The sequence below is a fragment of the Ursus maritimus genome, assembly GCF_017311325.1.
Source record: "Ursus maritimus isolate PB19 chromosome X unlocalized genomic scaffold, ASM1731132v1 scaffold_X1, whole genome shotgun sequence".
NCBI classification, from domain to species: domain Eukaryota; kingdom Metazoa; phylum Chordata; class Mammalia; order Carnivora; family Ursidae; genus Ursus; species Ursus maritimus.
In genome coordinates, this window is record NW_024423319.1 from 63,789,295 (window position 1) to 63,808,550 (window position 19,256).

The 19,256-nt window shown below is 46.0% G+C and overlaps 1 protein-coding gene across 1 annotated transcript; it reads right to left on the minus strand.

Moving 5' to 3' along the window:
• Positions 1-6,235: 6,235 nt before the first annotated feature.
• FGF16 (fibroblast growth factor 16) lies at positions 6,236-15,299 on the minus strand. The gene is made up of 3 exons (XM_040630467.1): positions 14,601-15,299; positions 8,531-8,634; positions 6,236-7,178 (listed from the first exon to the last, which is right to left on the minus strand). The coding sequence occupies exons 1-3, from the start codon at positions 14,872-14,874 to the stop codon at positions 6,933-6,935; spliced, it is 624 nt and encodes a 207-aa protein (XP_040486401.1). The 5' UTR covers positions 14,875-15,299; the 3' UTR covers positions 6,236-6,932.
• Positions 15,300-19,256: the final 3,957 nt, after the last annotated feature.

Sequence of the window (19,256 nt, forward strand, 5' to 3'; positions counted from 1 at the left end):
ATAGTGGTGATGGTTGCATAACATTGTGAATGTAATTAATGCTAACTGAATTGTACACTTAAAAATAGTTAAAATGGTGGGGCACCTGGGTGGCACAGTCAGTTGAGCATCTGACTCTTGGTTTCAGCTCAGGTTGTGATCTCAGGGTCATGCTATCAAGCCTTGCATCAGGCTCTACACTCAGCCCCTCCTGCTCACATGCTCTCTCTCTCTCCTCTCAAGTAAATAAATGAATCTTTAAAAAATGGTTAAAATGGCAAAGTTTGTTATTTATAGTATCATGATAAAAGATTCAAAAAAATGTTTTCTTTAAAAGAAAAAAGCAAAACTAAACATACAAAAAAAAGATTGATGAGAAGCCACAATTAGATGGCTTGGGTGATAGTAAAACGTTGAGGGAGGTTTCATCTACAGAGACCAGAGAGTGTCTGATCCAGAACAGGCTGGAGCTGAAAGCTGGAGACAAATGGAGATTTATCTTGTCTCACATGAACTAATGCAATGTTTACCACCTATTCTCATGACAAGAATTACTTGGGGAGTTGTTAAATATACAGATAGTGATTCTCAAAGATTGGTCTAAGGACTCTGGGGGGTGGTTTGTGGGTTCCCTTCTTTTCTAATTACAGATCTAGGAGAAGCCAAATTTTCTTCTTATACTTCAGCCAAAAGAACATATAACAATAGATTGAAAGCAGAAGCAGATATAAGAATCCAGCTATCTTCTATTAAGGGAGATATCAAAGATGTTTGGAAAATAATACCATTCACTAAATTTTTTAGAATATAGTTATTTTTCATTAAAATGTGATTTATATTGATGTTAATAGGTTTATTGTTATTTTAAATGAATTATTAGATAATAAAAATTTTGAAATTAAAAAAATTTTGAGTTTCTAATATGTTAAATACCAATAACTATAACCCACATAAACAAAAGTTTTTGGAGGTCCTCAATAATTTCTAAGTGTGTAAGGATTCCCCAGAATAAAAAGTTTGAGAACCATTGATAATAGATAATCAAGCCTCTCAGTTGGAAATTCCAATTTAGGAAGCCCTAATAGAGCCCAAGAGTCTGTATTTTTAAGTAGTTACAACAGTTGCTGAGCAGAGTTTGGTTAACACTGAGCCAATATAAAGGTATTTAAGTGTTAGGGATTTTTATGATGAGCTGTAGTGAATGCCAGACAGAATCAAAACTAAATGAATAAAAGGATTGTCAAGCAGAAAAGGGCTGGACCATTTGAGGTTGACAAGACTGTATTTGTAGTGGAGCCATTTAATGACCCAATTTTCACTATTTTCCTAAGCAGTGTTGGCACTCCAGGAGCAGAAGCAGAGAAAGTGGGCACTTTAAACTAGAGTTGGGTGGGGTTTTGGGTGGGGGCTAATTTACCCTGTAACTAGCTAGATATATACATGATATTCAGATTTTATATTGAGGAGGTTATACTCTGGGTTTATATTGCAGGAGAGTTCTGGGACCTATTGGGTGTGGTATAATAGTCCAAGGAGGATGCCTGGGGAAATCTACTGGAAACAGTGTTAGGTGAGTTTAGGATGGTGTTATGCATTTTAGAAACTTAGAGCTTTTGCAACTGGTGAGATACAGGAAAATTAGAAACCGACAAGGCAAACATACATCTGCCAACAGGGGTTTAGTGTGTGGAACGTTAAACAAGACTGGGATGGGGCTGAGAGGACACAACTATAAGGAAGAGAAATGAAGATAAGGGGTTCTAGATATGTGGGATTTGGGTGACACTGTTCATGGTGTGGTTATGGGAGCCTAGAGGAGGGAAGATCCTGGGACTCTAGGATGCACTGCTAAAATATAACTAAAGCAGCAGTTGGGTGAGGGCTGAAAGATTCTGTTGGTTTACTTCATACCAGGTTCATTCAAAGATGGAGTTTCCAAGTAGGTGCTCTCACTATATGTTCTTAGTAAAAGGCCAGCATTTGTATGACATGATTGTCTCAGGTACCACCTTGCTTTCTGGAACCTGTCTTTCCGACTAGACTATGTCATGAGGAGACAATGTTTGTCTTATTCTCTACCTTTAAAGACATAATAAGTGCTCAATAAATATCTGTTACATGAATGAAGGATGAATGTGGGGTCAAAGAGTTAGGAACTAAAGGAATGTGGATGTAAAACAAGGTTAGTCTGACTCCAGGATCTGAAGAACGTGCTATCTGTGTCTTTTGCTTCATTGCCAATGATAAATAACAAGGCTGATCCCATGCCTTGTCTGGGAATTGGAAACAGATGCAGAGGGGAAATGGCCTATGCTGGAATGGAGGGATGGAGAGAGACTATTGAGAATTAAGGAGGTAACTGGGTATCTCTGCAATTGCCACCAGAACCCTGGTGTAGAGAGACCTATCAGAAAGGTCTTCTGTTTTCTCTTGAGAACAGAGGGAGCTCTAGGAATGACAAACTAAATTATGTTCTGATGCTTCTGTAGAGCAAGGGAATTAAATGACAAACGGGGAACATGTTGTTCCAAAGGAGAGGATCTCTTCTCTCTAGTCCCCTTCTCCCTGACCTCCCAACTCCTCCTCAATGGATCCTTCGTCTTGAAGTGCTGGGGAAAGGCAATGTAGCGCCAACTACTCCAGAGAGAAGGAAAGCAGTCCCCAAGGGTTGGTCTCTTCAGCAGGAGGAAGGTTAGGTCTGTACTCCAGGCAACTTGGACTGAGCCCATGTGACCGATGGTCCCACTAGAACCCTGAGCCTGATGGATTTCTCAGCATGCAGCCAAGGATTTTGTGGCTGAGCACTGCAGTGACCTGAAGGTAGATAAATTCAAGTTCTTTTATTATTTCAAGACTTTGATTAAATTCCTTTTGAGGAAGAGTCTGCTTTGATGGCTCTGATAAACTCCTTGTGTCTAGGCCTGGTGGGTTCAGTCTCTGCTTGTTTTTTGAGCATGAGCAACATTTGGCTGTGGCAGTGGGGTTGAAAAGAGAGATGTGTAGGGAGGGGTGGGCAAGTCTGGTTGCTATTGGGAATGTTGTAGGGGCTGGCCCTGGGCTGAGATTTTTTTCAGAACCATGGGAGTAGTTAAGCCATCCCAGGTCTTTCCTCCCCTGACTTCCACCTCCCTGTCACCACACTTGAAGCTATCTCTTAGAGGATAGGAGTCAAAGGTTTCACACATAAAATCTACATCTTTGAAATAGAAAACCTAAAGCCTCTGTCAAGGTTTTCATATGGGATCACAGTGGCCAAGGGGCCACTAGTTCTTATACCAGATGCTTTGAGGCCATAGAAACTCCTAGAGTAGTTGTTCCTAACATTTTGGGAGAATCTTTGAGAACCAATGAAAGGTTAAATGTACATACACATAAAAATGGGCATACTATTTTCGGAGTTCTGTCTCAGGGAAACTTCCATGGACCTCTATGGACTTTGTGAACCCCAAGTGTGGGGTGTCTTTTTTTTTTTTTTTTGGCCTGGAATAGCAGTTGGGTAGCACTCCTAGCTAAGTCTTATATATTCTTTCTTGGAGCACTGTTGGTGTTCAGGAGAAATCTGGGGGTCCCACGGAATATAGAATTAGTAAACGAATGCCCTATTCTGCCATTTTAATCTAGTATTCACCCCAACCTTCTAAACGATGCCATATCCTTGTCAAGAGGTTGTCTAGCTTCTGCTTAAACACTTCCAGTGACAGGGATTCACTATCTTTCCTGAGAGACACTGTAGTTTGTCATAGTGCCTATTTAAGTGTACTTGGAACTTAACATCAGTTCAGATGATTCTGTTATATAATGTTATTTGCTCTCTCTAGCCCAGCATTTATATTGTACACATATTTACAAAAGGTGTCTATGCCTTTGTCCATTCATTCATTTACTCATTCATTCTTTCAACCAACCTGTGTCTATTCAAACATTTCCTAAGTCTTTGTTTTGTTCCAGGAATACCCTAAACACCAGGAAGCGATGCAAAGATGAATTAGAAATGGTCTCTGAGCATATTTTCATCCAAAACCAAAGGTCTAGAGTTTACTACTCTAAAATTCCCTCTAGGTTGGCACAAAAGAATTACTTTTGCACTTTAGAGATGTGATGTCAATCAGCTGTCAACTGATCTAGTAGTACTAGGTCATGTATCTTACATTTCCATTTCCGGAATTTACCTTTTCCATCTTTTTGAAAATGAGAACAGCTGCCCATTGACAATTTCTGGCTACGTGCCCTATTCACTGTTATTCCTAAAGTTTAATACCAAGAGTGCCTCCCCTATGAACTTCTGGATCCCGGGACCCTACACCATTCTAGTATTTTTCCCTGTACTTCCACTGAGAGGAGAAAAGTAAGGCCTAACGCTAAGATTTGGAGCCTTTCCCTTTTTCATTACAGTGGCATTTTCCTTGTAAATCCTGCCCTGTAGTATCATGCTGTGGCCTTGCCAGGCTCATGTCAAGTGCCTTACTAGAGTAACACTGGCCTCACTCACAGGGAAGGGTCAGCTTCCTATTGGTTAAAACCAATTTCATTTATCTCACAAGTCCTCAGAAGTTGTGGCTGTGTATCAAAAGTTATTGGTAGCTGACCATAGATAGTACAGGTAAAATTTTGGTTTAAAAGAAAAGTGTGATGTTCATTAAAAATGTGATAAAAAATATCACACAGCTGATGTTTACCCTTACCCTAGAAACCTCTAGAGGTCATGTCTCGTCTCTGCAACTTAACACAGACATTGCCATCAGCCTCTTTGCCTCTCCAAATTCTGTTGGTTCTTCACAGCTGGCATTACCCCTTTCAGGAAACTCTCCCTACGCACCCTAGCCCTGTGAGAGCTTCATCTTGGTGGATCCACTGGTGAACATTCTAATCTATGATCATACATAATCATGTAAGTCAGCACTTTTTATCATATAATCTTACTTGGTATCTCATGTATATATATTCTCTTATGTGTGGTTTCTCTGTTGGGTACTTAGATCTGGATGAGCTTTTAGACTCTTTTTATTGTGTTATGTTAGTCACCATACAGTACATCATTAGTTTTTGATATCGTGTTCCATGATTCATTGTTTGTGTATAAAACCCAGTGTTAAGTGAGCTGCTACCTAAGCTATTTGTTTCATCCCTACAATCAGTTGGAAAAACAGTGGATGCCTACATGATGTAACTGAGGAGCATCAGAAGGAACTAGCCTAAACCTAAAACCTTTTCCCACCAGTCCTTCATGGTGTCTGAGTGCTCGGTGAGACTTTTATTCCCTTGGCTGTTTTTTCCTGACAGCATATGCGTTGAAAATTCAAATAACCTTATGCTCCTATCTGAGTAAATATCAGTAAAGAGGCTAGGGATTTTAAACCAAGATATCTCAGAGGCTCCTCTGGAGAAGAGGAAGTTCCAGGAATGCCATCTCTACTTGAACTAGAACAACTCTACTTTTTTTATGGACTAAAAGTTATCCTAAAACTTTATTTATAAGCCATTCATCTGCAAAGAGAATTCTTTTTGAGAACCATTCCTTTAGGGCACTAGCTTTTGAAATTTACTCTGCACAGGGGTCCTCTGGGAGGCTTGTTAGCATGCAGATTGCTGGGCCCCACTCTCCCAGAGTTTCTGATTTGGTAGGTCTAGGGTAGGGCGTGATAATCTACATTTCTAACAGGTTCCCAGCTGTTGCTGCTGGTAAAGAGACCATACACTCTGAGAACTACCTCTTTAGGGAAGTGTGTTAACAGCTTCCCAGAACTCTCTAGGAGAACCACTGGCAGGGGATGGGGGTGGGGGGTTGGAGAGGGAGTGGGAGAACGCTTCCAGAAGGGAAGTTGACCGGTTCAAAAAAATAGGTGTCCCTACTGGTTGTTGTTTCTTTTGAATCCCTTCATCTTCATATCTCAAGTAAGACCTTCAGGCTTTGATCCCTAACCAAATCCCAAAGGAGGGTTCTTCTATGCCTTGTCCTAAGCACAAATAGGAGCTTCTGTAAGAGCTGTTGGTCCAGGCCTTCCTGAAGCTTTGATTCATCACTAAGTTTAAAGTCATAGAACCAGAAAGGACTTCAGATAAGGTCCTTAAAAAATGCTAGTGTTGTTGGTGATGGGTCATCTAGGCTAGGTAGTGTGATGCTGACATCAGGAGATTCCAATAAGTTGGAGAGAGAGCTAAGCAACCTTCTAATTGTACTAAATGTGCAACTCAATGGAATCAGACAATGGTTACAATATAAAATTTTATTGCCAATAAAAGCCTTTAATAACTCATTTATCCTGTTTCAGTAGGACCTTATTCTTTCTGATGAAAATCCAGTCATAGCATCTCTCATTAAAAATAAAATTATTTTGAAATAAATAAATATATAAAATAAATAGCATGTACATTTCATAAATAGTTTGTCCTTATGCACAGTATCCATGCTTACATTTTAATATCATTTTCTCAGAACCTACCCCATCTCCCACTTCCAATGGCAGGAAAACTGCATGTCAGGACAGGTGAGAAATCTCCAGAGCCAATGCAGGGATGGCCTGCGCCAGGTCATAGCCCCAAGGATTTTAATGGGACTTTTCCAAAGCTCTGTATGTAGCATCTATGGCAGATTCCTTGGTCTTTCATGTACCCATTGTCAAAGTATTTGGGTAGATTGTGGGGCAAGATATCTCTGGCCCTTGGCAGGGGTCCCCATTCTTTCTTGTGCCACCTCAGGGGAAAGAACATGAGTAAAGAAAAAAGTATATACAAGATTCCCTCTAGCCCACCCCTTCCACCCATCTCCCTCCCCCAAATAACCCAACCTTGATATACACTTTGAACAAGGGAACAGCTGGGTTGCGTTGAACAGGAAGTGCTCCTCTGTCGTCTAAATTGATAGGAAAGAGGACTGAAAAGCTATGAGTATAGTGCTTGCAGGGACATCTGTGGGCCTAGAGTACAGGGGTCACAGAGGTCACACTAGGGGTCCATTACTTATAACGGAAGAGGTCTCTGGACATGGAGGGCAACTTAGAAGGATCTACTGGCCTGGGCAAAAAGTGAGTGAATTTCTGGTGTCGTTTAGTCCTGTATCCCTCCCGGGGTGAGCCGTCTTTATTCAAGGCCACATAATACTGTCTCTCCGAGTCCAAGTGTTTGTACAAGGTGGAAGCATAGGTGTTGTACCAGTTTTCTTCAAATTGTTCCCGGAAAACACATTCACGTGTGAGTTTCTTCTGTGAGGGTGAGAAAATAAAGCAGAACCTATTATATGACTGTTTCTCCCATCCCAGCTTGCTGAAATAGCAATAGCACATTGATATTAGAAAATTCCAGTCCCATCTCCCAGTATTGTGGAGGCACCTGCTTTCCAAATAGCACAACACAGTCCTGTCTGTATGGTCTTCATCCTCTTTCATGAACCCCACAGAACTGTTTCAGGTGAGATCTTTCCTGAAGGCAGGAGACTGAAGCAGATGGCCTCACCTGGCTCCCTGAGCCTGAGAATCTCTGCTATGGCCTCCCAGTGCTCCTCTGGCCCCCAAGTTTTCTCCCTACTTAGGGCAAATAATGTCAAGTCCATTGAGATTACAGTCAACCAAGTCAACTAACAGGCAAAGGCCTTGGATCTATATAAAGCTCCATGGGAGGTGAGTTATGATCTCTCCTAATGAAGGGTCTCAGGCCTGTCAGGTGGAAAGCTCAGAAAAGATCTCCTTGAAAAGTTCCTCCAATCTGGCTACTTCAAGCGAGCAGCTCCTGAGGCAGGTCTCTTGCCTCTGTCCCTTCTCACACTTGATCCAGCTGGCATACTACTTGCTGGGGTTGCCGATACTGAGTGCTGGGGACAGGCCTATCTCTTAGGTGTCAGGGAAAAATGTGCTCTGATTTCATGGGGTGCAGGCAGCCAGAAAGCATGCTATGTGACTCAAAAGGCAAACCCAGGAGTTGGGATCCCCTGAAAGGGTTAAGGTCAGCAAAGTCACTCACCATTCCCCAGCGCTGGGCTAGCTTCCAGAATAGAGAACATGTACTGCAGCCAACCCAGGCTTAGCTGGGGACTTGGGGCTGTCACCAGACCCTGGAACCCTCACTCTTCATTTGTTTGTTTCATTTGGCCTCTGGGATTCGGCTGAAGCGGTCTGGAAATCAGGGACTGTGTTCGCAATCTCAGAATCTCAATCTGAAGGCCAGCTCTTCCACTGCCCATTTTTGTGCCAGCTCGGCTGCTACTCCTCTAGGTATCCATTAAAATTCAGAGATGCTCTTCAGGAGTGTAAATGCCCCAAACCCTTACCATCTGGTGGCAAAACAGCACAGCTTACTGTTATCACCAGGCTGGCTGGCCCGCTCATGGAAAAGGTGAAAGCAAAGCTACCACGGAAAAGCTTATGTTTTGATGGGAACTGAGTGAGTGCAAGTGTTATACAGCAAGCACCTGGGCAGCCAAGAAGCAACTAGAAGACACTAATCCTTCACAGCTGATAGAAGCATTTCAAGTGCTGGATAAATGTTTTTATATTTTTGCCTTACATAGTCCAAACACTGGTGGTAACAGCCTCTGGTGAAAAGAAAACCTTCAACTTACCGACCCATATAGTTCTCCTCGCTCATTCATTCCTAAGTACAGGCCAGAGTCCACTCCCCGGATGCTGATCAACCCCACAGCCAGGCTGATAAACTCCAGGATTCCTAGAGCAAGAAAGTGAATGCCGTTTCTATTATTGATGTCAAACTAAGAGGAAGCTGTTCAGGTGACACGAGCTTCCAGGCATTTATCCCCAACTGGAGGCCAGCCCTGTATGCCTTGAGTGAGTCACCTTATGAAACCATCTTTTGCAGCAAGAATCGAACCTCAGAAAATGTACTGAGTCTCTCTCGGCCTCAGTTTTTCCCTGTGTAAGATGGGTGAAATAATTTCTTACTCAACACTCTTAGGTATATTATGAGGAAGAGTCCGTGAGCAGGCTTTGGCTATGAAAGTTCCATAATTACAAGGTACTATTGCTGTTAAATACCACCATTTCAAGAAATGGGAGGGTAGCTTTCTAAATGGAAGAATGTGGCTAGATTTCTGTATCTTCCCAAAGTCACTTCCCTCCTCCCTAGAGCACGCAGCATTACCTCGTTGCCCTCTAGGCTGACTTTGTTTTGCACCCTCTTAGCTCCCATGTCCTTAAAGCCACATGAGGCTGTCAACTGCCTGTAGCTGACTCTAACAAAGGCCACACAGTCCACTCACTAAGTCTGTGTCTCCTGCCTATGGCAGAAGGCAAAAAAACATGGCCTGGTGAGAGCTTTCTCCTCAAATATGCTCTTAGCCAGTGCAGTCCCAGGCTGACAAGCCTGTCATTTTCCCCTTGTCTCTTTAGAATTTTAAGTTTCTCCATGGCAAAGAGTTGGCAGGTAGTACTGGACTTGATACTGATTTGAGATGTTGCAACTTTAAGAGGAAAGTTTGGAAGACGTTCAGAAACATCCCTCTAGCTGACAAGGTTAGAGGTGAGGAGTTGAGAATGTTTACATTTACCCAGCAGCAGTAGGAGAAAAAAAGAAAACAACTTCTAAGAGGGAAAGAGGACCCAGAACTTAAATCCTGGTGGTGCCAAAGACTGCAATTTTGTCCTAGGATAGTACATCTGTTATTCTATGGATACAGACATAATGGTCAAGCAGATTCCTCTTTGATATTCCATCTCTAACCATGTTTTCCAACGTACAGACCAAAACTTGATATGACTGACTCACAGAGGCATCCAAAGGTATGAAATGAGCTCATATCTGGCTGCTTTTCTTACCCCAAAAATGCAATTCTTATGGGTAATAATATTCTACGTAATCTACAGAGGGAATGGAACTGATTCCTTGAAGATTACTTAAAAAATTAAGTGGTTAATTTTGAAATTGGATTCTAAACTCCAGCGGGAAGCCCCCTGAAAAGCCCCAGAGACTTGGGCCGGTGGATGGGTGTGCAGGTGTGGCAGCTTTAGGGCACATGTTTCCACAGCCCACTTGGATCTCTTTGAAGAATGCAAAGGTTTGCTGCTGTCGTATGGCCTCCAACATCGAAATACTGTAAGTTTTCCTCTCAGGTTGTTCTTAACTCCTATAGTACAAGAAAGGAGTTTTGGGAAAAGAGACTGACACAAGATGGTAGGAGGAGAAGGGCAAACAGCTGATGTCAAGTAGGGGTTAAGCAGGAAGTGGTTTAATGGATCAAAACCGTTAGTTGGGCTGCACAAGTGTCTGATTTTGGTTCTGCCTTGTTTAACATTTTAATAAATGACTTGTGAGAGGACAGGGGAGAACCGCTTACCCTAGTCCCAGAAGATGTACAGCCGAGAAGGTGACACAATCAAAATCCAAAGAGATTTCAAGAGGACGGAAACATGAGCCGACTCCAACAAAATAAGCTTTAATTAGAATAAATGTAAAGTCCTGCACTTTGGTCCCCAAACCGATTACTCAAGATGTTTTGCACTTGGGTTTTGTTGGGGGATGGTGAGCCTCAAGTGCAGACAGTCGAGTTCATCATACTCCTTGTTCTATGGCTTATTACCATAATCGGTCTGTGCAAGGGCTTTTTATTCATCTATTTTTTTTAATTTCCATACTCTGCTCCCATCCTCCTCCCCACTTCAGGCAACCTTGTATATTTTCTTGACAACATGTAATATTCTTTTGTGTTTCCATGCATTTTCACTAAATACAAGTCAGTCCACCTTTGGAACAGGGAGGTGTGGCTTAGCAAGACATACACAACGATGACCAAGAGATTTGCTTGAACAAGGGAAGCTCAGATGGGTGATTCATGATATTAAAGAGCTGATGTAGAACTAGTCATGTAAAAATTAAAATGTATCAAAAAGCTAATGCGAAACCAAACAAAAGCTAATGTGATCGAAGCCTGCCCTGATAGAGGTCTAGGAACTGGCAAAAGGGAGGAGACTGGTCCACTTTGTTCCGCCTCGGACCACACTGCGAGTGCTGTTTTTAGTTCTACTGTGTTGAAAGAGGTCTACGGAAAAACAGGAGTGTGTTCAAAGGAGAGTGGCCAGTGTGGCAGGAAAACAAGAAACCAGGTCACGGTTCGGTTCTGTGTGCTAAACTTGGAGGGATACTAACCTGCTGGAGCCTTCGGTTATTTCCTTTGCTCGGACAAACTGCTGCTGAGCTTCAAGTGTTAGTTCCCTCATTCTCTAAGTATCTCGTGTCTCTGACCACCCTGAGCTCATTAAGTAGCAGAGGGCAGCTTGTGATCTCACTGTCCAAGACCTGGTGTGAGAACAAATCATGAAACACAAGAGGTGTGGCCGTTTGAGTCACCACAGTTTTTCTCCAACTCTCTGATGCCAAAGGACAGATCATACAGGAAGTCACTTGGGTTGTGTCCATAACAGGGGTCTCCAACAGCTGGAATCATCCCTGCCCAGCTGTCTTGGGGCATCATTTTCCTTTGCCAACTTTCCTATTAGCTGTATTCAAACTGTGGGAACCCAGTGGCACATGATGATGGAACAGATATTCCTAAACCTCCTGAAACCCAGCCAGCAGGAAGGGAGAGAGAAAACAAGCCATTTTCACATTTTCCCAGTTACAGTTCGAGAGGGGTATTAACCGCAAAGTGTGGAGGCAAAGTATTAAGCAGACAATGTTTGTCTTCAGCGCTCTCACTGCTTCGAGGTCCAGGACCTCCCTGTACTCTGCCTCATCTTGACCTGTCCGCCTCAGGCTCTGGCCTCTGCTTGGCAGTTTCCAGACTCTTCTTCCGTCTTTTTCCCCACGGCCTCAGTCAAAACAGATCCATCCTGCGCTCCACTGCTTCAGAACCTAGCTAGACGGTTGGCTAACGTGTCCTGGAATCTGGTTCCATGATTTGCCTGAGCTCCCTCAGCCATCCTTTCGGACCTTCGGGGCCAAGACAGTGCTGCTTTGGCATCTTGACAAACAGGAACCAGACGGCTCAAAACCCAAAGCAGCTGCATTAGCCTGCTCCATCACACCTGGCGGGAGGCCTCTCCTCCAGTCTGGCTCCCAGGCTCTGCTCTGCCAGCCCACGGGTGCCCCCTCAGGAATGTCAGCATCCCTGTGAACCTCCTGTGAATGCCACCAGCCAAGCAGAGAGTGAAATACTCCTGACTACTGATTGCAGAATGGGCTGGGGGAGGGGGAGCATAGGCTATGCCAACAGGTTATTATTTGGAGTCATGGCTGCTCTTGGGCTCAGCCTGATTCGTTCTGAACACATGGATTCCAGGGTAATCCTTGGGGGCCCTGCTCTCCAATTACAACAAATAGCTATTTACTTTACATGGCCTTTGGAGACTACCTCCTCCCCCCGAGCAGAAATCTATAATATTTTATATCTTAAGTCTGGCCTACTTTACCCTGCTGGAATGTTGACTGCTAAAGCACTTATGGAATGTTAAAGTTTCGATTTATTGAATACCCTGGCTGATTAACTCAAATGCAGAGGGAGGAGAGTTAGCAAACTCAAACGCCACCTCTTTCTTTGCCAAAAGCTAAACTGAGAAAGAGTAAATGTGTGTTTGAAAGTTGGCAGGGGAGGTTACAAAGAGACAGCTTTGACTAGTTATCATTTCCTTTACAGGAAATACATGGAACTGCCAGGAAGCCAGGGAAGGAGGAAAGGGAAAAGGTGGTGCAGAGGTGGTCTCAGGCAGTGTTATTTTCAAAGGCAAAACCAAAAATGAAGCAGTCAGTTAAGCAGCAATGAAAACATCCCTTCCTCCTGCCAGTTTTATTTCCTTTGGTTTCTCCTTAAACTTACCCTTAGCAGGCCTGAGAGATGAAAAGAAATCAAGATGTGTCCTTAGGGAGGTAATTAAAGACCACTTATCCCAAGAGCCTCTTACTAATTTATGTTGACCTTGTAGGTTATTGGGCTCAGCTTAGGCACAGAGTCAGACAAACACTAGCTGCTGGAAGCCAAGCTCGTAGTTTCTCCACCCCTGCTGCCCCCACCCTACGTTTCTCCATCATTTCACGATTTTTCTCTTTATGTATCAGGAATTAGCTACTCCAATATCTCTAGGCCATTTCTGGGAGGCTTTGGGAGGTTCTGGGGCCAGGCTGCGAGTCCCATTCCTTCCGAAGAGGAACAAAAGGGAACTGCAAAGTCACGAGTGATGGAAGGGAAAGGAGCCAAGTTAATACTCCCTCTTCCCTGACCCCACCTATCACCCTTTTGAGGACCTGCTGCAAGTTGATTCAGACACCTGCACCCCTCCATTACTTCCACCCCACACACAACCCACTGTCCTCCAGCTCTGTGAGTGCCTTTTCCCCAGAGGACGTAGACCTCGTTAGGGTTCCTGCTTGCTCCCAGCAAGGAAGAGCAACCCTGACCTTAAATTGTTTGCTAGACTTGGCCTGGCCCAGGAACTGGAATCTGGGAGCTCCCCTCCCCCCGTCCCCACCCGGCCTTTTACTGTGCACTCCAGATGCAGCTCTAGCAAGGCAGGGGAATAGGAGGATGGGGAGGTTTGGGGGGGGGGCGGAGAATGGTGGAGGGTGGGATAAAGAAGGGAACTGGTATCATGCCTGAGGGTTGGCAAAGCCTCTTACTGGCTTAGGGATCGAAGTTGTCCTTGGGCCATAGGGTTCTTGGGGAGAAGTAGAGGGTATTGGGGGATGGGGCTCCCAAGTAAAGGTAGCTGTCACAGCACCTGAATTATAGTTTGGTAGAGAATAGGAAATTGAAAATAAAAATGGCCAAATTGCTGAGGAATGAACACATTTGTTTAGAAACCTAATGATCTCCATCCCACATCAAGGTTTATACTAATTATGTTTTGTATGTGAGACAGGCAGCTGTGCCCTTTAAACAATCTGCCGGGTGTCGAGCAAAGAAAATCCTGTTAGGAGGCTATACATTTCCTGTCCTGGGCCCAGGAAACACCTGTTTCTGGGCTGGGAGTGCGCTCAGGACCGTTTCCTCCCTGTGAGGCAAGGAATCCAGAGGTATGTCCTGGCAAAAGCTGACCCAGGGCTGTGCCCTTCCAGAGTGGACAGCGGGAGGCTTCCCCAGTTTCTCCAATACCCAGCTCACGCCTTGCTGCCTGGATTGGCCTCCACCCCGGGCAGAGCAAGCCAGAGGCAGGCAGGTGCCACGGCCGCCGGCTGCCTGCTCCCCGTCGGCCAAAAGCGATTCCGGCGCGGACCGCCCGCCCACCGCATCCACGGCCCAGGAAGGCTTCTGCCGCAGACAATCGGCCGCGACAACCCCGCAGCCCTCGAGAGCCCGCGCTACAGCCACAGTCCTTGGCCTCCTCGGCGGGGCTCCTACCCTTCTCCACTCCACCTGCTTTCATCCTAAGCGCAGCGTCCAGTGTCAGAACGATCCCCTGGCTACGGGGGAGGGAAGAAGGGTGGAGTGGGGAAAAGAGAGGCCGCACCTCAAGGCGCCCCCGCCTCCTCCCGAGAGCGTCTGAGGGTGCCAGGCGCCCTGACGCCGCGCGGCTCAAGTTTGCACCATCCGATCCCGCCCGCCCCGAGTCCCCGGCGCTCTCCCGCCTCGACGGGCCCGGACGGCACCGAGCTGGGGGCGGCCCGCGGGCCTTGAGCCGGAGCCCCGAGCCGCTGGCTCCCCAGAGAGCCGTCCGCTTGCTTCCCGTCCCTCCCGGCCGTGTCCTCACCGAAACGGCTGTGGTCGTGGCGGGTGCCGTGCACCGTGCCGTTGGGGAAGATCTCCAGGTGGAAGCCCGTGCGGCAGTAGAGCTGGCGGCGCCGCAGGATCCCCTTCAGGTGGGCGAAGTCTGTGGGCGAGCCGCGCTGCAGCTTCCCCTCGATCTGGCCTAGGCGCTCGTTCAGGAAACCCGGGGAGTCAGCTAAGGGCACGTTCCCCAGAGACGAGGAGAAGCCGTGTAGATCCCAGTCCAAGGAGGCGAAGACCCCCCCCACCTCCGCCATGGCGGGGTGCGCGGGGCCGAGCTGGGGCGGGGGGACGCGAACTACCTCTCCCCTCGGCGAGCACAGGCGACTCCGCGGCGCTTGTTCGCTCCCTCGCTCGCTCCGCGCTCTGCCTAGCTGCAGTCGACGTCTGTTCGCGTCCAAGGAACTTCTCAGCGGCGGGGCAACGAGCTCCTGACCTTGCTCTCAGTCAAAGTGGCGCTTCCCCTACGCATCCATCTCCCTAGGCCTCTCATAGCTGGCTTCGTCGAGCTATCAGATGCAAACGGCACTTTATATACATACCCACTCCCCTTACATTGACATATTGGATATTTAAATACAAGCCACACCTCACTGGCATCCCCTCGGAGATTGGTGTGTGGGTTTTTTTTCCCCCCTTGTATCCATTTGGCTCTTTTTGGAAGGGAGGGGGTGAGGGAGGAGAGAGCGAGCGAGCTTCACTCCCTCTTTTATTATGAAAAAAATGGCAGGAAAAAGCTACACATTGCAGTGAGGCATAACTGCTTTTGGCAGGTTTTTCTGAAACTGCTGATGAAATAACGGAGCCCAGTGCGTGGAGACTGTTGGCGCCCACGGCCACTCAGGCCTGTTGAGTGGAGGTCTGTTGGCTGCGCGGGGGCAGTTCCCACCTCCCACGCGTCTTCAGGCTCCTCGCGTTTGGAAAGTGGCTTGAGACCCGGGCTGGGGATTCACGCGTTCCTGAGCCCTTCTTGTTTCCCAGTTGGTCGAAAACTGCAGAAGGGGCGCCTGGCCTGGGACTGGGGCTCCTTGGTTTCTTTGTTCTGTTGCCCATCCCCAGTCCCACTCCCCACCTGTAGGTCGGTGGGGACTGAGGAAGCGAAAAATCCGGAAGCTAATGAAGTTGCGAAAATTGGGAATGGGGGTGGTTGCGGTCCCTGCTGGCACCAAGGCGGGGTCTTCAAGGGGTCTGGGAGGAGCGGGAAACCCCACGGAAGAAAGAAGACTTTTTTTTTTTTTTAAGGGACGTTTACAGCTTAGGAAAAGTATGCGGGAGTAAGAAATAGAAAATGATCTTTTTGAAAACTGATCTCCACTGGCTTTCTGGGCGCTCTTTTACAAGGCTCTCGAGAGCAAACCCGATGAGAGGCCATTGGAAGCCCGGTGGGGGCTTCCCCCACCTCTTTTCTTGTTGGAAACAGGTGTTTCCTTGCTGTGTCCTGTGCCCTGCTCCGAGATATTCTATCAGGAAGGGCCGCAGTTGGAGCAGGAACTGGCAGCAGTCAAGGGCAACCGGTAGCGTCAAGGAGACCTGGGGAGCAGGTGCCCAGCCTGCCCAGCTCCCCCACGCCTCTGCCCCACACCTGAACCCTGGGGCCCCTCTCAGGCCCTGGAGCTCAGCGACGTGCTCGCCTATTAAACTGCGTTGTTGCTTGCAGTTTGCACCCACAGAGGGCTCAGGCCGTCTTACCCTCTCCCGCAGCAGGAGCCGGTGGGAGCGAGCACCTCCACCTCCACCTCCACCGCGCTCCCGCCTTTGCAGCGCCTCCTGCTGGAGACCCCGTGTCTCACGGCCAGTTCGAACTCAGGGTCTCCCTGAGAGAAAACAGATTTAGCTCCGTTCAGTTAGTGCAATCTGATTCCTGCTTCTGGGCACCCACGTGCCCCCCATGCTCACGCTCTAGAACTGTAGCAATTCTCGGTTTGGAACATCGTGGCTTGGTTCTGGTGCGCCGCCTTAGCTCAAAACAGAGCCTTCTGAGCCAAGCACGATATCCGGCACACAGTAGGTGCTCAGAAATCATCTTCTGATGTGCTGCCAGTAGTAGGGGACACAGAAATGCAGAAGATAGCGTCCCTATTGGAGTATGTATGGATGAAATGACAGACTCTCTGGGATTTACTTTAATCCAGTGTGAGAAGGCAGAAGGACTGGAAGTATAGCTGCAATAATACTGTTCATATGTTACTAATTGTTGAAGCTGGGTGATGGGTACATGGATGTTCATTATAAATTCCCTCTACTTTATATAAAAACATACATATGTGAACTCTTTCATAATAAAAAGCTTTTAAAAGTGGGACTGACCTAAAATGAGGACATCATTCCTTCCTTCTTCCGTCTTCCCTTCGAAGTTTGTGGATTTAGTGAGGAGGTAGGGCAGAGGGGCGGAGGTTTAGACAAGTATATAAAAGACTAAAGGGCCTGGGTGGCTCAGTCAGTTCAGCGGCTGCCTTCAGCGCAAGTCATGATCTTGGGGTCCTGGGATGGACCCACCCCCACCCCGCACTCAACTGGGAAGTCTGCTTGTCCCTCTCCCTCTGCCCCTCTCCCTGCTCGTTCTCTCGCTCTCTCTCTCATAAATAAAATCTTTAAATGACTAGAATACCAGGTAGTATAAGGGGCACAGTGCTGTGTGAATTCAGTAAGCAGAAAGAAGACTGATCTGGGGCTTTAGGGCTAGATTCTGGGCCAAAGTGTGGCCTTTGTAGTGGATGGACCTTGAAGGGAAGATGGGAACGATTTTGCAAATTTTGATGGGCCACTTCCAGGAAGGGGAAAAGAGTGACAAAGCAAATGGGACAATTTAAGTGATAAAGACGAATTCTTGGGAGTTTTAGTGAACGTCACATGAAACAGTGTAGATGAAACTGCTTTGAGAAGTATGTGATTGTAAAGGATTTAGATGTCTCTGTGATGATATAAACGACACATTGATAATGGTGAAAGGCCATTTCCTCAACAATTACTTCAGGGAATTTCTGCATTCTTTGTCCCCCAACATTCCCAAAGTCACCAACAACAGTTGCAGATCTGGTGTCCTACCTGATCAAAGGTCAGGGATATAAGCATTCTATTGCCCTTCTGGGGCTTTTCTGAGATTAAGCTGGCTGATGATTCTATTTTAAAGATTTTATTTATTTATTTATTTAAGAGAGAGGGAGAGAGAGTGGGGGAGGGGAGGAGGGGGCGGGAGAGAGAATCCCAAGCAGACTCTGTGCTGAATGCAGAGCTGAGGTGGCCTGGATCTCCCAACCCAGAGATCACGACCTGAGCCGAAACCAACAGTGGACACTTAACTGACTGAGCCACCCAGGCACCCCCTGATGATTCTATTTTAAACAATGTTTCCATGAAGTGGCCCAACTGACAACACTTTTATGAAAGTTATTTAATTTTCACAACATTATGGAGTAGGAAGGGCCATATCCCTACTTTAGAGGTGAGGTTAGGTGACTAGCACAGAATCATATTGTTAACAAGCCGAGTCGCAATTTCATCTCCGACCCACTGGGGGCAAATTACTCTCAATTCATGGGCCTTGGGATTATGCAAAGATCAGTATGTTGAGGACAGTGAGATTTCAGAATATTTTGGTTTATAAAGAACCCTCAGCAGGACACAACCTCTGGCCAGGGTTGTGCTGGATATATGGGATGAGAGGAAAACGGACATGAAAAAAGAAGCAACCCACCCTGGATTCAGGACAACACTTTTAAAGTGAAGATACCACCTCACAGTGGTATTGTGAGGATGTCATGAAATCACTGATGGAAAGTGTCCAGCGTTCTGTCTGCTACATAGAAGACACTCAACACATCTGAGATTCCATCCTCCTTTCCCAGTATCTCATAGGATTGATATGAAAAATAAAGCAACCTATGGGAAAAGTACATAGGAAAAAAAACTCCTTAAGAAAGAAGAGACTTCTTTTTTTTAAATAAATCTATAAAAATTTATTTTCAGACATTAAAACATAACCATAATATTATAATCACACCAAAATAAAACATGATCATCAAGAATTCAACCAGTATTCATATTTTCCCACGTATCTCATAAGAGTATTTTTTATAATCATATTTTTTTATTATATTATGTTAGTCACCATACAGTACATCCCTGGTTTTTGATGTAAAGTTCGATGATTCATTACTTGCGTATAACACCCAGTGTATACGTGCCCTCCTTACTATCCATCACCAGCCTATCCCATTCCCCCACCCCCCTCCCCTCTGAAGCCCTCAGTTTGTTTCTCTCTTCTGACTTAGGCTCTAAGGGACCAGAAACTGGGGGCAGCCTGCTGGGATCTGTTCCTTGAGGAAGGAGATATCATGATGCTAATAATTCTGGTACTCACTCCCCACCCCCACCGCCTACTGCCCCCTACACATCCAGGAGGTGGGAAAGATGTCTGGAATTGTTGCTCAGCCTAGTTCTTAATTTTCCCTACAGCTTTCCCTAAAGGAGAATGTTTTCTCCTTTCTAATTTATTTTCCCGGCGAAGGGGCATGGGGAGCTGTATTGCTAGGCAAATCCTGCAGGGGGCGTAGTTAATAACAGCAATTGCTCCTATTTACTGAGCCCTTACCTTGGGTTAAGCATTGCCCTAGGTACTTTACATGCATTATCTTCTGAA